Genomic DNA, 14,316 nt, shown 5'->3' with positions numbered 1-14,316 from the left:
TAATAGATTACACAGGCACCGCTATTTCAATTTATATGTATCAATTCATGTTTGATGAATTCATTTTTAATTTTTAAGAAAAATCCAAACTACATTGTTAATTTCGAATTATCTAATCTTCTGGTTACAAATGAATCAAATATCCCGTTGCTGGATTGTTATATCTAGATTGTTATATAATTTTACTAGGTTAGAGACCCATGTATTACACGAGTTTATAAGTTAGAAAATCAAAATAGATTTTGATAAAATAAGAAATTTTTAAAAACTCAATACTAAAATATGATCAAATATTGAAAATATTAAAGTTTAGTACTTGTTCATCAATGAGAATCATGTCAATTTTAAGGTCTTTGTTGGAGAACAATACACAAACCGTTTCATCAGACGAATTACTCTTGCTCTAATCGTGAATTGACTTTTTGAAAAATCAAATTGGTTGATGAAGGTGATGTTGTTTTGAGCCATTTACTCACTCTAATCGTGAATTGACTTTTTAAAACATCAAGTTGCTTGATGAATATGATGTTGTGTTGAGCCATTTTTGCGTATGTATTAAAAAAAGACAAGATTGTTAGAAATAAAAATGATAAAGAAACAAAATATATTATAAAAACTTAAATACATATTTCAATGTATTTTTTTTATAAATTTCATTAAGGCTAATCCTTTCTTTAAATATGTAGACATATAAAGCATGTTTAGATTTTTTTTTTGGCATTTAAACACTTGCGGAAAGCGCATCCTAATACTCAATTGTCTTTTTCATTAAATCCGACACTCACACCTCACGTCAACACTTCATCTCTTTTCTTCTTGAGTACATCGAAACTTCTTTCTTTCTTCAAAAAATTCAATTGCCTTGTTTCAAAATTACTATAATTCAAAATTCAAACTTACTATACAATTGGCTGATTTATAGGGGATATTAAACGATTCTATAGTTGTTTAGTAGATAATTATGGAATGTCAATTATGGATATGCAGCACAATATTCGGGTTTTAAAATTGAAATTGATAACATAGCTAAATAAAGAGGATATAATTTTGATAAGTTAATAACTGAAATTAGATGGTAGATATAGTATATACAATAAAAGATAATTCTACAAATAAGGAAATAAATATCAATATCCAGAAGATAACTTTACATATTAAAAGGTTTCCCTCATGTATGTAGTTATAGCAAAGTAACACCGGAAATAAGGAAGTAAATATAAATATTGATATTCATAATTTTTTTTTTTAAATAAAATAGGAATGAGTTTTTTTTGGAACGTCAAATCTATTCTACTCATACACTACTTCTAAATCCACCTATGTCCCTCTCGGCGTATGTCTTTGATCAACACCGGTTCCGTCACTCGTATCTGGTTGAACCAGTACTTCCTTTCTGCCGTTCCTAGGGACCACCCACTCCGGTTCCTTGGTTGGGACTTGAACCATCAACTTCAAGGAGGAATGACAACACCTGATACCACTGGGCTAGAAGCCATTTGGTAAAATAGGAATGAGTTTTTAATGATGCCACATGGTATAATTAGAATCAATGAAAAAAATAGGTTAATATTTTAGAAAGATGTCATTTGGCACATAGTTATTTTTATTTATCAGGTAGTATAGATATAGATATAGATTTAATTGTATTTGTTTATCATTTACGTAGAATAATGCCGACTGCCAAAACTACTTACTTAGAAGGTGTTTGGGATTTCATTTTGAAGTTAAAAAGGACTTTTATTTAAAAGGACTTATTGACTTATCAATTTGGGAAAATGAGATTTTAAAAAATGTCTGGATTAGTTTTTTAGTGACAAAAGTCAATAAGTTAAAAAGTGTTTGACTAACTTATTGACTTTTGCTTGTTTTTTATTATAATAAGTCATAATTCATTTCAAGAAGTCACAAATTGTAACTTCTTCAAAACTCATTCTCAAAGGCTAAATCAAAAGTTGTTTTAAAAGTCTTTTTATTAAGTATCCAAACATTTTTTTTTAAATTTATTGACTTTTCAAGAAGTCAATAAGTTAAAAAGGAGTTTTTAGATGAAATCCCAAACACTCTCTTAAACTACATTGGAGTGGTATCACATGATACAACCTTTAATGTTCGTGTCTTGAGGAGGTGAAATTTTATACCTAAAAATAAGAAAGAAGTGTTATCGATTGAATTATTTGTTATTGTTATGGATGAACAGGTAATATACAATGTTTGTTATTTATTACTTTTACTTATATTATGATTTAATAACATGTTCATTTTTCTAAACATGGCACAAAAATCCAAGCCCATTTTTCCAATAGTACCCTAAAGAGGTTCCAACATCTTCTAAAGGTTGGAAAAACTTATTTATAACAAACCCCAACATGGCTTGTGTGAGGGGAGTTTTCTACCCAAGGATAGTATTTTGAAAAAATATTTACATAAGTCTCGTTGTTTCAAAACTATTCACAAAAGTATGGCAAGTGGTGTTTTTATGTGGTCCAACTTATTTTATAAGAAGATAAAAACTAAACAAACCCACATCTTTTCGAAAAGAATAACTTTGACACAGGAGAGAAGGGTTTGCCGGCGTCACTACATATGATGATGTGAGGGGTCATCACTGTGGGAGGTTATCCAGAAAAAATACAGAGGAAAAGAACAAGCATATGATCATCTGTGGTTCCTATTATATCTTACAGGCTCTTTATCGTAAGCAATGGCAGCTCCCAATAGTATGAGTTAATTTCAATTCCTGTGATCGGAATAGCTGTGATCGGAATAGCAATTGTTGCTTGCTATGCTAATTACAGTTTTGGCGCGTGAAATGACGGTTTCCGGCCACCAACGTTTTTCCGATAGCAGAACTCTGATAAAGAAATTACAATTAAAGAATACTCATAACCAAAAAACGCTAAACAAAAACACTACCGGTTGCATCAATGGAAGGTCTAGGAACACATTAGGATTAGCATTACAGAAGAAACATCTATCTCTTTTTTTTTTGAACGGCAAACTATCTAATCTACTCCTAAATAACTACCTATGTCTCCACCGAGACTTGAACCCCTGGCCTTTCATATGAGATGGTCACTCCATACCGCTAGGCCATTGACCCGTGAAAACATCTATCTCTTAATTTGCAAATCTATAATTCCCATACAAGTAGCATTAAAGAACATTCCTTCAATAAACATCACAAAAATGTCATAATTAAATGATTAATAACGTCATATTCCAATTAAAAAAATAAAAAGAACAAATTTCATTATGTATTGTAGCCCATTAGATGCAGGCGATGATGACATCTCCGGATCTCTGGTGTCTTGTTTTTTATGCACCGATCACTAATAATCAAGGAAGAGGGAGATGGAGGGATTAATGGTCCAGTTTAACAACAACAATGACGAATACTCCGACGATAAAGAAAACATAAGACGACGATGGAATAGGAGGAAGATAAAGGGACCGGCGGTCCAGTTTCTTTACTTATTTTTGTAATATAAAAATTAAAAAATATTGGTTCAGAACTATTACACTGTTTTTGGTAAATATATTGGAAACTACCATATATTGGTAAATAAATTTTATGTTTACTATGATTTGGTAAAAAACTCTGTGTGAGGGATGGTTATAGTGTTATTGGCCAAGACCAACAAATTGCATTGCAATGGAAAACTCTTTTAAAAAAATGTTTTTATTTTAGTTAACCAATATTTAGAAGTCTTGCTTGATTCGAACTGAATACTAGGTAGTTTAATCAACTGGCCATTGTTTGAATTAACTTATTTGCTAAAGGATTAGTAATAGTGAACATGAACCTAATCACATTAGAAATTGGTAACCAATGACATATTAATCCATTGCACTTGCCACGAAATCAACCATAAGAATAAGTGAATCGAATCTAAACAGAAGTCTCTTTAATTTGATTGAATCTAGTTGTCTTTTGCTACTCTTTTAGTTGTTAATTTCCTTTTGCTAAAGTGTTTAAGAAGTGATTTAAGTTTCTAGTCTTGTAAAACTAGAGAAAACCCCCATTTTAATTAAATGTTTTATTTAGGTGATATTAGTATTAATTTTAGTTGTTACCGTTCCCTGTGTTCGATACCCTACTTGCTTAAACTAAACTACTATCGATAGGTACACTGCCTGCGTGTGTTTGTTTTTATTTGAGTTTGTTAGGATTAAAACTAGTATACTTCACACACATCATATAGCTTATATTTAAAATTAGTATTGTTATTATGAACTTATAATAATTATTTGGGCTAGTATTATGACTTATATAAGTGTCGTTATGATATCTTTTTAACTACTCGCGGTACAGGGAATCCGGTTTGAAAGGTCGTCTGGGTTGTTGGATTTCAGAAGTGCTTTAATGCCAAAATGGTCATGCCCTCCGGTATTTCATGTCTGCCCCTGTCTGTATATATAGTGGTTGGAAAATATTGTTTAACGCTTATATAATAATAATAATACTAAGACTAATAATTAGTCACGGTAAATATTAGACTAAAAACTAGTGGTAATAATATTAGGTTTTGTCGAAGGAAAGTAAATTGATAGAAGAGAAGCGCTGTCTAAGTTCGGAATCACCATCTTAACAAGTGAGTGCATAGTTACTTTCATCTTATACATACATATGAAGTATTTAATATAAATTACATGTTATGTGTGCATATTATCTGTGTTCTTGATATCTATGTTGGATGAACAAATTATACATGTTTTAAATGATTTAAATTGTATATGTATTTTATATTTCTACGAATATGTTGGGTAAAACATGGGTAGATGAATGTTGAGGGATGAAAGCTGATATAGAGGAACATTGAAAACTATGGACTTAGTGCCCTATAGGTGAACATTGGCAGCAATGGACTTAGTACCCTATTGATGAGCATTGGCAACTGCATCACAACTTGTAGATGTTTTTGAACTACGATGTACTCTAAACATCCTAGAAGCTGCGCTTAAAGGATAGTATCGGCAGCTACGCCTAATAGAGAACATCATAATCCTGACAGCTGCGCCTAAAGGATAATGTCAGCAGCTGCGCCTAATAGAGAATGTCATAAACCTGGCAGCTGCGCCTAAATGATAATATTGGCAGTTGTGCGTAACAGATAACATTGACAGCTGTGTCATTGGCAGCGATGGACTTTGTGCATATTCCTTAGGAAAATCCTTAGGAATGAATGAGTGAATGATGAATGATTCTTAGGGTGTGTTTGGTACGGAGAAATGGAATTGAAACAGAGAATGGAAATGCAGAGAAAGAGAATTAAGTTGGAGAAAGAGAAATGATTACACTGTTTGGTACAAATGAGAATTTATCATAGAGATTTACCCGAGAATCAATTCTCTTGTTTGGTTTTACTAAACAATGGAGTAGAAAAGATTTTTTTTTTTAAAACTATTTTTGCATTTTCAATCAACATTCTTTGCGACGACATCATTATTTTTACATAATTATAGGTTTTAGTTAGGTTAAATTATAAAGATTATTACATAGTTATAGGTTTTAGTTAGCTTAGAAAGTTGGAACATGGAAAAAAAACAACAACAAGATACACTGAAGTCAAAAACAAGAAACATTATTTATTACAACATATCTGCAATCAAGATTATAATCCAACTTTTTTCTAATCCATGGTTACATTCAAACAATGGAAGGGATACGAACTTTTAACAAAACCATTCTTCTAAACATACTTACTAACTAATATAATGTCAAAACGAAAATATATGACTTAAAAATGCAGTTGTATGACAAGCTCCATGAGATAGATTCTTTGCCCAACCACTGAACTTAACTGAATATTTAATAGCCTATCTTCAACATCATGTGCCTAGTTGTCCATCTTCTCCCTTCCCCATGAACAAACAACATTTCCAACTGATAGAAAAACAAAACAGAAATGTATGAACATAGTTGGGTCTTTGCTTGCTCAAACAACATTTTAAGTGTATCAACACATCTATACAGACATGTCCAAGACAATTTGATTCCAATCTCTCTATAACATATCTTATAAAAACAATGCAATATTGATGCAAAAGGATTACTACATAGATGAAACAAATCTTGAACACTTTGTAAAAACAGAAGATCTTTACAGCACCAACAATAAGAAAGAACATCAACTAAATCTATTAACCCAAAATAACAGAGGTATTAAACCATAACGAGAGACTGGATGAACAACGATAATGATTAATAGCCAATAGGACCAATGATAAGAGATGAATTGTGGATTTTGGTGATTCAAATTTTCACAATGATTCGAAATTAAAAGCAGCTAGTATTAAAACAAAGTTCAAAAGAAGAAAAGTTAGGGTTCGGATGATACATGGATTTCAGTGACGAGATAAGAGGTGAATGTCAAGAACCTTCAATGAAGAAGATAAAGGGCATGGAAGTCGGTGATATATGAGGCGACGATGGTAGTGATGTCGTCGATTAGTGATTACATTGATGGTGGTCAATCGTAAATGAAAGGCAAGCATGAGAAAATCGTTGGTTATACGGCTCGAACTGTGAGATAAGATCTCCCTCTCAATTCTCTGCTTTTTTTTCTATTTCTCGGTACGTGTAAATTTTCTTTTTCTCCCCTTTTCTCTATAAAAAATAGAGAATTTATTAGGTGGAAAAGAAATCCGTTTTTTTCTCTTTTCCTTATTCCTTGCACTAAACAAACAAGAGAATTGCACTCTATTCCATTTCTCCCTCCTTAATTCTCTCTACCAAACACCCCCTTAGGGTAGATCCTTAAGAAATAAAGAATATAATGGGGATGGCTAATCGGGTTAATTGTTTGATGATTAAACATAATAATTATTGTGGGTTGAAAACCCTATGTACTCACCAGGTTTCCCAACCTGACCCACTCAGTTTATTTGTATCACAGGGTTGATATGAAGCTACATTACACTAAGAGATTAACGAGATGTAAATCACTAGTGTTAATGAATGTAAGGTTTATTTATGCTTATGTTTATGTATTGACGATGACATCCCAATGTTTTAAAATGAATAAAATACATTTCTTAGGAAATGCTTTGATAACGTATTTATCATGTTTTTTTGGGAACAAATTCCGCAACATATTTCTTTAAAATATACCCTGATTTTCAAAATAAAGCATAAACAAATCGGTCTTTTCTGGACGTGAAAATGGAGACGTCATATGTAATACTATTATACATTATATTAATACTCTGGAAAAGTGATATTTACACATACAAGGGTTTTCATTACACCAAGACGTAAACTTGTTGAAACAATTATGTGAGACAAAGTCTACACCGTACCTACCAGAGTACACACTAAAGTCCTGAATTATAACCAGAATCTCGGTAAGAGAGCATGATACTTGTGTATAGATCTATACGGGACTGACAATCCCGCACCTAAGTTGCTAGCTCCAGCTAGACCGGCAGGTCTGAGGTGACAAATGTCTAACATTCCGACGCCTGAAGAACGTCGCAGCAGGCCAACTTCCGTTTTAGCATTTTTGTAATAACTCACATGGAAAATCAACAATACATTTAGTTTACAGAGTAACATGCGTTCAAATGGTTTTATATAAGAATAAAACTACGTAATACTACTTTAAGTATAGAAATACTTATACATTTTTGGTCTTAGGGTTTTTAAGACTACAACTCATTTTAAAGAAAATATTGGACTTTCTGGGAACAAACACTACATTTTTACGTATGGTTATTTACTTATACCCTACATTTATAAGTATGGTTATTTACTTATTCACTATATTTATAAGTATGGTTATTTACTTATACACAACATTTATAAGTATGGTTATTTACTTATACACTACATTTATAAGTATGATTATTTACTTATACACTCGATTTTTGGATAATAAAAATCACATGACAAGTCACATTTTTATAAGTTTAGAAGTTATGGGAACTTTTATTTTATAAATGCTTTTGGATACATACTACACACATACATTCTTCTTTTACGCTGAAGGCGAACAAATACAAAACTTTTTACAAGACGAAGATACGATTTTCATCTACGGAAAATATCAGATTATTCTACAACTGAACTCTTATGAACTCACCAACTTTATGTTGACTTTTAAAACGACATGTAATCTCAGGAAACAATTAAGCTCGGATCAGTGGAGCCACCTTTGAAGACAAGACACAAAATATCATTACGAGAACTACTTTATTTGATAACATGAAAAACTTGTAATGTATTTTGATCCTAAGTAACATTTGGGTCATGTAACTGATTTAATCATATGATATGATGGTTGTTTATGTACTTGTGTTTCAATGTATGCAATTATTGTGATACTGTGATCATCGTTCCACCCCGGGACGTTTCTGCCATCCAGTTTGGGGGTGTGACACGATCCACCGCCTAATCACCTAATATCAATGTCGCACATCTCCACTCTTCCGCCGCCATCGACCACTATTGCGTCTATATTTCTACTCTTTCAACGAACAACGGAGAAAGCAGATGCCCATGTCGGAGGTATACTTTTGAATTATCAGTGGCAGTGCTTGAAAAATCGGAATTTCTCGATCTCAGCCCAAAAGAAAACCCAACAACAGTTGTAATCGAATGAGAGAAGGGCAAAAAACAACACAGTTTGAAAAGAGACGGAAAAAGGAATCGACATTTGTTCTTCATAAGCAACGACCATCGACATAGAAATGATAAATTTCTCAACTGATATCTTATTGTTGATTAGAGTCTGCAAACATTAAACGTTCATACTTCCCTCACTACCTTTGAAATTTCGATGCAGATAGCCAAATTTTTTGCCCTATTACTTTCTGCTTATTGATAATTTTGGTCGCTCCAGTGCCACATTGCAATGATACATGTTTTCCCTCAGTTGTTCCTCATCTTCACACCGCCTCCCCCATACAATTAGATTTATCCCACTTTTTTCGACTGAATATCTTCTGCGACTTTATGTAGGTTTTTATTTTTGTCTTCCACTGTATCCATTTCTACTCCTTCTTCTCTATCTTCTATTTAATGTTTTTTGATTGCTTCGTTTGTTGGGTTCCGATTTTGATTGTTCTTTCCCAGGATTGAACCGATGATGAGTTTTTTTGTGAAAGAAATTCGGATTCAATCCCGTATTTTGGCATGGCAACTCGGAAGGTATATCCAATTGGAATATTCAACCGGTTTTTGCAGCCATACCGGTGTTTGATCCGCTTTTCCTGAGCCTCCAACCTCAATCCTTTTTTCGACTCACCCTCTTGCAAGAGCACCCGTCACCACCTCCTTTTATGGTGTGTTTTTATGTTGATTTCGGTTTAGGGCTTTAATTTTGGTTAATTATGTTTTATGTTTCAGTTTATCGTGACGATAAGATTCTCTGAAAGGCGCTTTTCTCTTCTTCTTAACCGTCTGTTGAGTCGATGGAGATACTGGAAATTGGATTCCTTTATTCCGTTTGTTGACCACCACCGCTCATGTTAAATCTATCAAATCCATCACCTGCTAGTCCTTTCTTTGGGTCTATTTCTAATTTGAACCCTCTATGCTAGAAGGATTTATGTTTTTTTAGATTTTGACAAACGATGATCAGTAGATAACTGGATTGAAATTTTTGTATTTATTTGTTTTTACTGCTCTACCGAGTCGTTTGATGATGAAAATTCAAAAGCGAGTTTCATGATGCACAACAAGTGTTTGATGAACTGCTACAATCAAATCTTATTACTTATTTCTCATGTAACAATTTGGGTGCTGCACATATGTCGTGTGCACCAAGGTATAGTTACAACAGACTTGGAGGCTGGTGTTGTGGCATTGAAAAGTGATCTTTAACGAAGAACTCAATAGAGAAAACAATTGGTCAAAGAAAATTTTGATTGCTTTGTCTATTGCAAAATAATAATTGTTGGTAAGTTATCATCAATCATGGCAATTAATAGCAACATACTTTCGTTACATTAATATTTTAGCTGTATGTGTTGAATTTGTCATTTGATTTGGTTTGTTAATGTTATATAGGAATCCATGATTTTTGACTTGATGTTTTCCCATTTGTACATGTTTGTCATGTTATTATTTTCATATATATCACCATTATTTTTGAATCCTAATGTTTGTTATCTACTAGAACTTGGACAACGGATATAAGTCTATATATGGTAAGTGAACAAGAGTTACCTGGTGAAGAACAATAACTACATTTGCAGAAAAGATAAGTGCCATCAATTATAAGGTAGCAATGTTTTGTTCATTTAGTAAGTATATAAACTATAACATATAGAAGGTTCTATCTATTTATTATTAGTGCAAATATTTATTATAAATTTGTTGTAAGGTTCTCTGCAAAATGAAGGAAGAATGTGAGTTCACCTGTTGAACATTCGACCATTCATTATCAGGTTTGCTTTTTTCTTGTAATATTTTTAATGTTTTAAGTTTTATACATTTATGACTTTTACGATTTTCTTGATTTTAATATTTTGAATTTTATATGTTAATATTTAAACTTCATCATCTTCATACACCTAAAAAGAGTTAAGTTCACAAGCTTCAAGAGTTGAAAGATGAGGAAAGTTAGATTTATGAATTTATATTAACCTGGAACTAGGATGATGGATTTTACTTTTTTTCATATTTTATACATGAGAGTTATCTAGCAGCAATGAGAAGAAATATAAGACGACTACATTCACTTTTGTTGTTAAGAATGTTAGAAGAAAGTTGAAATTTCTACAAAAAGTAATGGGACTAATATTATCTATATGATTCAAAATCTTTAAGCATAGATTGTTTGAAAATCATGTGACCATCATTTAAATCCAAAATATTATGGTAAGTGTATAAGATTGTTGATGGACCGATATTCACTTACCATTTATGGCTTGAGTTCCCGGTTTGACTCAAGATCCTCAAAATCCCTTCCATCTCTCACATTAGAGTTTATCTCCATCTATAAATATATGTGATGAGGAGCAAATCAATATGCACGAAATTTACTTGACAAATTCGTTTTTTTCTGATTGCCAAAGGGTTCTTAGAGTTGTCTTGAGATAAACTGGAAAACCAAGCTTGTTCTTCAGATCCAAAAGCTTCAATGGAAGCAGGTATACAATCTCCTTCTCCTATTTTCTTTTATACAAATTCGAGTTTGAAAGTCTGGCCTTAAAAGCTTCTGCATATATAGATTAAGTTATTAATAAAAATAACAATTGGTATCATAGCCTACTCGAATTTGTTACTAGAAATTTTATTTTTTTATTAGTTTCTGATTATAACATACCTGTTAATCGAATGAACAACTTTTGTTTGAAAAATTCAATGGAAGCAGATAATTTTCTTCTAGTTTAACATGTTAAAATACAAAGCATATTAACATTGCATCTTCATGTTTTCCTAAACGAATGTGAGTTGTGGTTTTTTTTGTTTCCTTTTGCTTTGCTTTGCTTTACTTGTCAAAGAGAACAATACTAAGTAATATTATTAAACATCCATAAAAGTTTTGAAAGTCAAAAGTGATGTCTTATCACCAGATAGAAAAGGTTTTCTGTTGTTTTACTTGAAGCTCACCGATTTGTCACAATCAACTTTCTTCTTTTCTGTTTTTTATTTTATTTTATATACTTTTATAAAACAAAAGATTACAATTGAAGGGACTAGTCATAAAAGATTTTCCTTCTCTTACATAGAGCGTGAGCTTCACTACTTTTCTCAGGCTCGTCATTTAGGCCCCGTTTGATAGTTGCTGACTGAGAAAGTGCTGACTGGTAAAGGTCTGTTTGGGTAAGAAATCCTGACTGAGTAAGAAATCATGTTGTTTGATTGTATATCTGACTGAATGTGTTGAGTGATGAAAATAACCATTTTACCCTATTGTAATATATAGTGATGGATTAAGTTGTTGAATAATTATAAAAACATACATATTGCCATACAAAATGTAAATTACACACAAATAAAAAATGTCATACAAAATGTAAATTAAACATAAATCATTTAATATCCAAATAAAAACATAATGAAATTTAAAATAACATAATAATTTAATGTAAAGTAGGTGAAAGTAGTTGATTTGCAATCTGATCACGCAAAACACGCATATATTCAACGGCTTCTGGACCCCATTCTATGCCTTGTATGTTTTCTCTATAAATTCCCCCACCTTGGACGTCAGGAGTAACCATAGTGTCCTCAAAATTTGTAAACAAGTCATCTTCTATATTGTATTTCCTTATAAAATTATGGACCGCAACACAGGCAATGACTATGTCTCTTTGCACTATAAAAGGATAAGGAGCCATTTGTTTTAAGATTGGAAATCTCGCCTTCAATACACCATAAGCACGCTCAATAACATTTCTAATTTGTGCATGAGCATAATTGAACCTTTCTTCTCTAGTTAAAGGTCTGCCTCTTCGAAAATCGGCTAACCAATACCTAGTATTGCGGTATGGAGCCATAAACCCAATAGTGTTTGTATATGCGGCATCACAAATGTAATATTTATCTGCAAATGAATGTGACACATATTATATAATGACACATATTATATAAAGAAGATAAATAATAAAAATTATATAAAGATTACAAACCTGGTGGAGGAAATGGAAATCCAGAAGTCGAATTGAATGCAACTTCTTTCAAAACTCTTGAATCATGTGCTATACCCTCCCATCCAGCCCAAACAAAGGTGAATATCATATAAAAATCACAAATTCCTATTACATTTTGAAAACATTCTCCTTTTCCTCTTCCTCTATAACGAGTTTGTTGATCAACGGGTATAACCGCATGTACAAGAGTTCCATCTAATGCACATATTGCTCCGGAAAAAAATATTTTTTAACCGTCTATGTCGTTCCGAGTTATGTCTTGTTGGATTAGGAGTTGTTGGTACTATAATTTCTTTTTGCAAAACACATCATTGCTGTTAGGACCTCGTGAAAACATTGATGAATCGTTTGTGTGGAGTGATGAAATCTTCCCTTAATTGCGCGAAAACGTTCATTATGTCCTATAACATGTAAGAATATAGCTATCTTCTCTTCAATGCTTATTGTCCTACTAGCTTGCAACCAATTTTTTTGGGTAAAATGGTTGCATAATAAAGCAAATGCCTCTTGTGTAAGACGCAACATATCGAAACATTGTGTAGGGTCTCCGTACATCAAATATTGCGTATACGCATACCCGCTTGAATCGTTATCTCTAATTCTATGAATTCTGATTAGCCTGCGCCGGTTTGACCTCAACCAATAAAACACAAGTAAAAGAAAGGCTACAACTTCACCATCAGAAACCATACTTGACCTGTTACAAACAATTAGGTAACATGTTAAAGTAACAAAAGTCATAAAAGAAACGTCATATAACAAAAAACTAGTAAATAACAAAAGTCATATTCAATATCCAAATATCATTCAAAGTAACAAAATTCACATAACAAAAAAAACTAGTACACATCATCTAAAGTAATATCCAAAAAAGTCATCAAACATAGGATCCAAAAGTCATGCAACAAAAAACTAGTAAACATCATCAAAGGTAACCATACTTCCTACCCGCACCCATCACCCACGACTCACAACTAGTATGCGAAAGTCGTAACCAAACTTTTCTAACATCGACACTTTCACCAAATAGCAAAAGAGCGGTCTTGTGTCTTTCATCTTCTTCTCCCTATTCCATTTTGTTTAATTTCTCCATACACGCATCAACATCCTTATCCATTTCACTTTTTTTCAATTCTTTCATTTTTTTCCACTAACGACCTTGCAAGCTTGACAATCTCCTCTTCAACTTCTAATGACCTTGCAACCTACGTGTTGTGTTGAGGTTTCCATTGGAACATCATCATCAACATCATGGGCACTAAACTCTTCTACAGGACGAGGGAGTGTAGAAGATGGCCCCCAACTTTGAAAGCCGGTTGAGGTCGACCCTTCAAATAGTTGGGTGCAAAGATCAGGAAACAGCAGGAGTTTAGTTTTCAATGACAACACGAACTTGTTCAATTGTTTACAATTTTTATAAATATTAGTATTTTTTATAAAAATAATTATAATAGTATTTGTTATAAAAATATTACCTTCCCCTCTTCCTTCCATTGCTCATCAGTTAGGTTAAATTTATTTTTATAGGGTCATATATATTGCCGATTTTGTTTTTCAGTTTCACCCAAGCAACATACTTTGATTTGTAGTAGTCAAAGTGGTTTCTCATTTGTCCTCACTTTCGTTCCAAACCAATATCCTAAAACATTAATATTTAAAGTAATTTATCATAAGTTTTATCAAGATCAAGAACAATTTCAACATTAAAATAATTTT

The 14,316-nt window shown here is 32.3% G+C and overlaps 1 protein-coding gene and 1 long non-coding RNA gene across 2 annotated transcripts; both read right to left on the bottom strand.

The window, feature by feature from the left end:
• Positions 1-5,561: 5,561 nt before the first annotated feature.
• Positions 5,562-6,595, bottom strand: LOC145139855 (uncharacterized). The gene is made up of 2 exons (XR_013722017.1): positions 6,379-6,595; positions 5,562-5,884 (listed from the first exon to the last, which is right to left on the bottom strand). It is a non-coding gene; the product is annotated as an uncharacterized LOC145139855 (long non-coding RNA).
• A 5,435-nt stretch (positions 6,596-12,030) lies between these two features.
• Positions 12,031-14,094, bottom strand: LOC145138983 (uncharacterized). The gene is made up of 6 exons (XM_079072959.1): positions 14,076-14,094; positions 13,798-13,928; positions 13,596-13,666; positions 12,885-13,297; positions 12,580-12,795; positions 12,031-12,494 (listed from the first exon to the last, which is right to left on the bottom strand). The coding sequence occupies exons 1-6, from the start codon at positions 14,092-14,094 to the stop codon at positions 12,031-12,033; spliced, it is 1,314 nt and encodes a 437-aa protein (XP_078929085.1).
• Positions 14,095-14,316: the final 222 nt, after the last annotated feature.

This window comes from Lactuca virosa, chromosome 9 (genome assembly GCF_052849685.1).
Source record: "Lactuca virosa cultivar CGN04683 chromosome 9, Lactuca_virosa_CGN04683_v6, whole genome shotgun sequence".
Lineage (NCBI taxonomy): Eukaryota > Viridiplantae > Streptophyta > Magnoliopsida > Asterales > Asteraceae > Lactuca > Lactuca virosa.
Note: the sequence above shows the minus strand (reverse complement) of the source record. Positions and strands in the feature narration are given on the sequence as shown.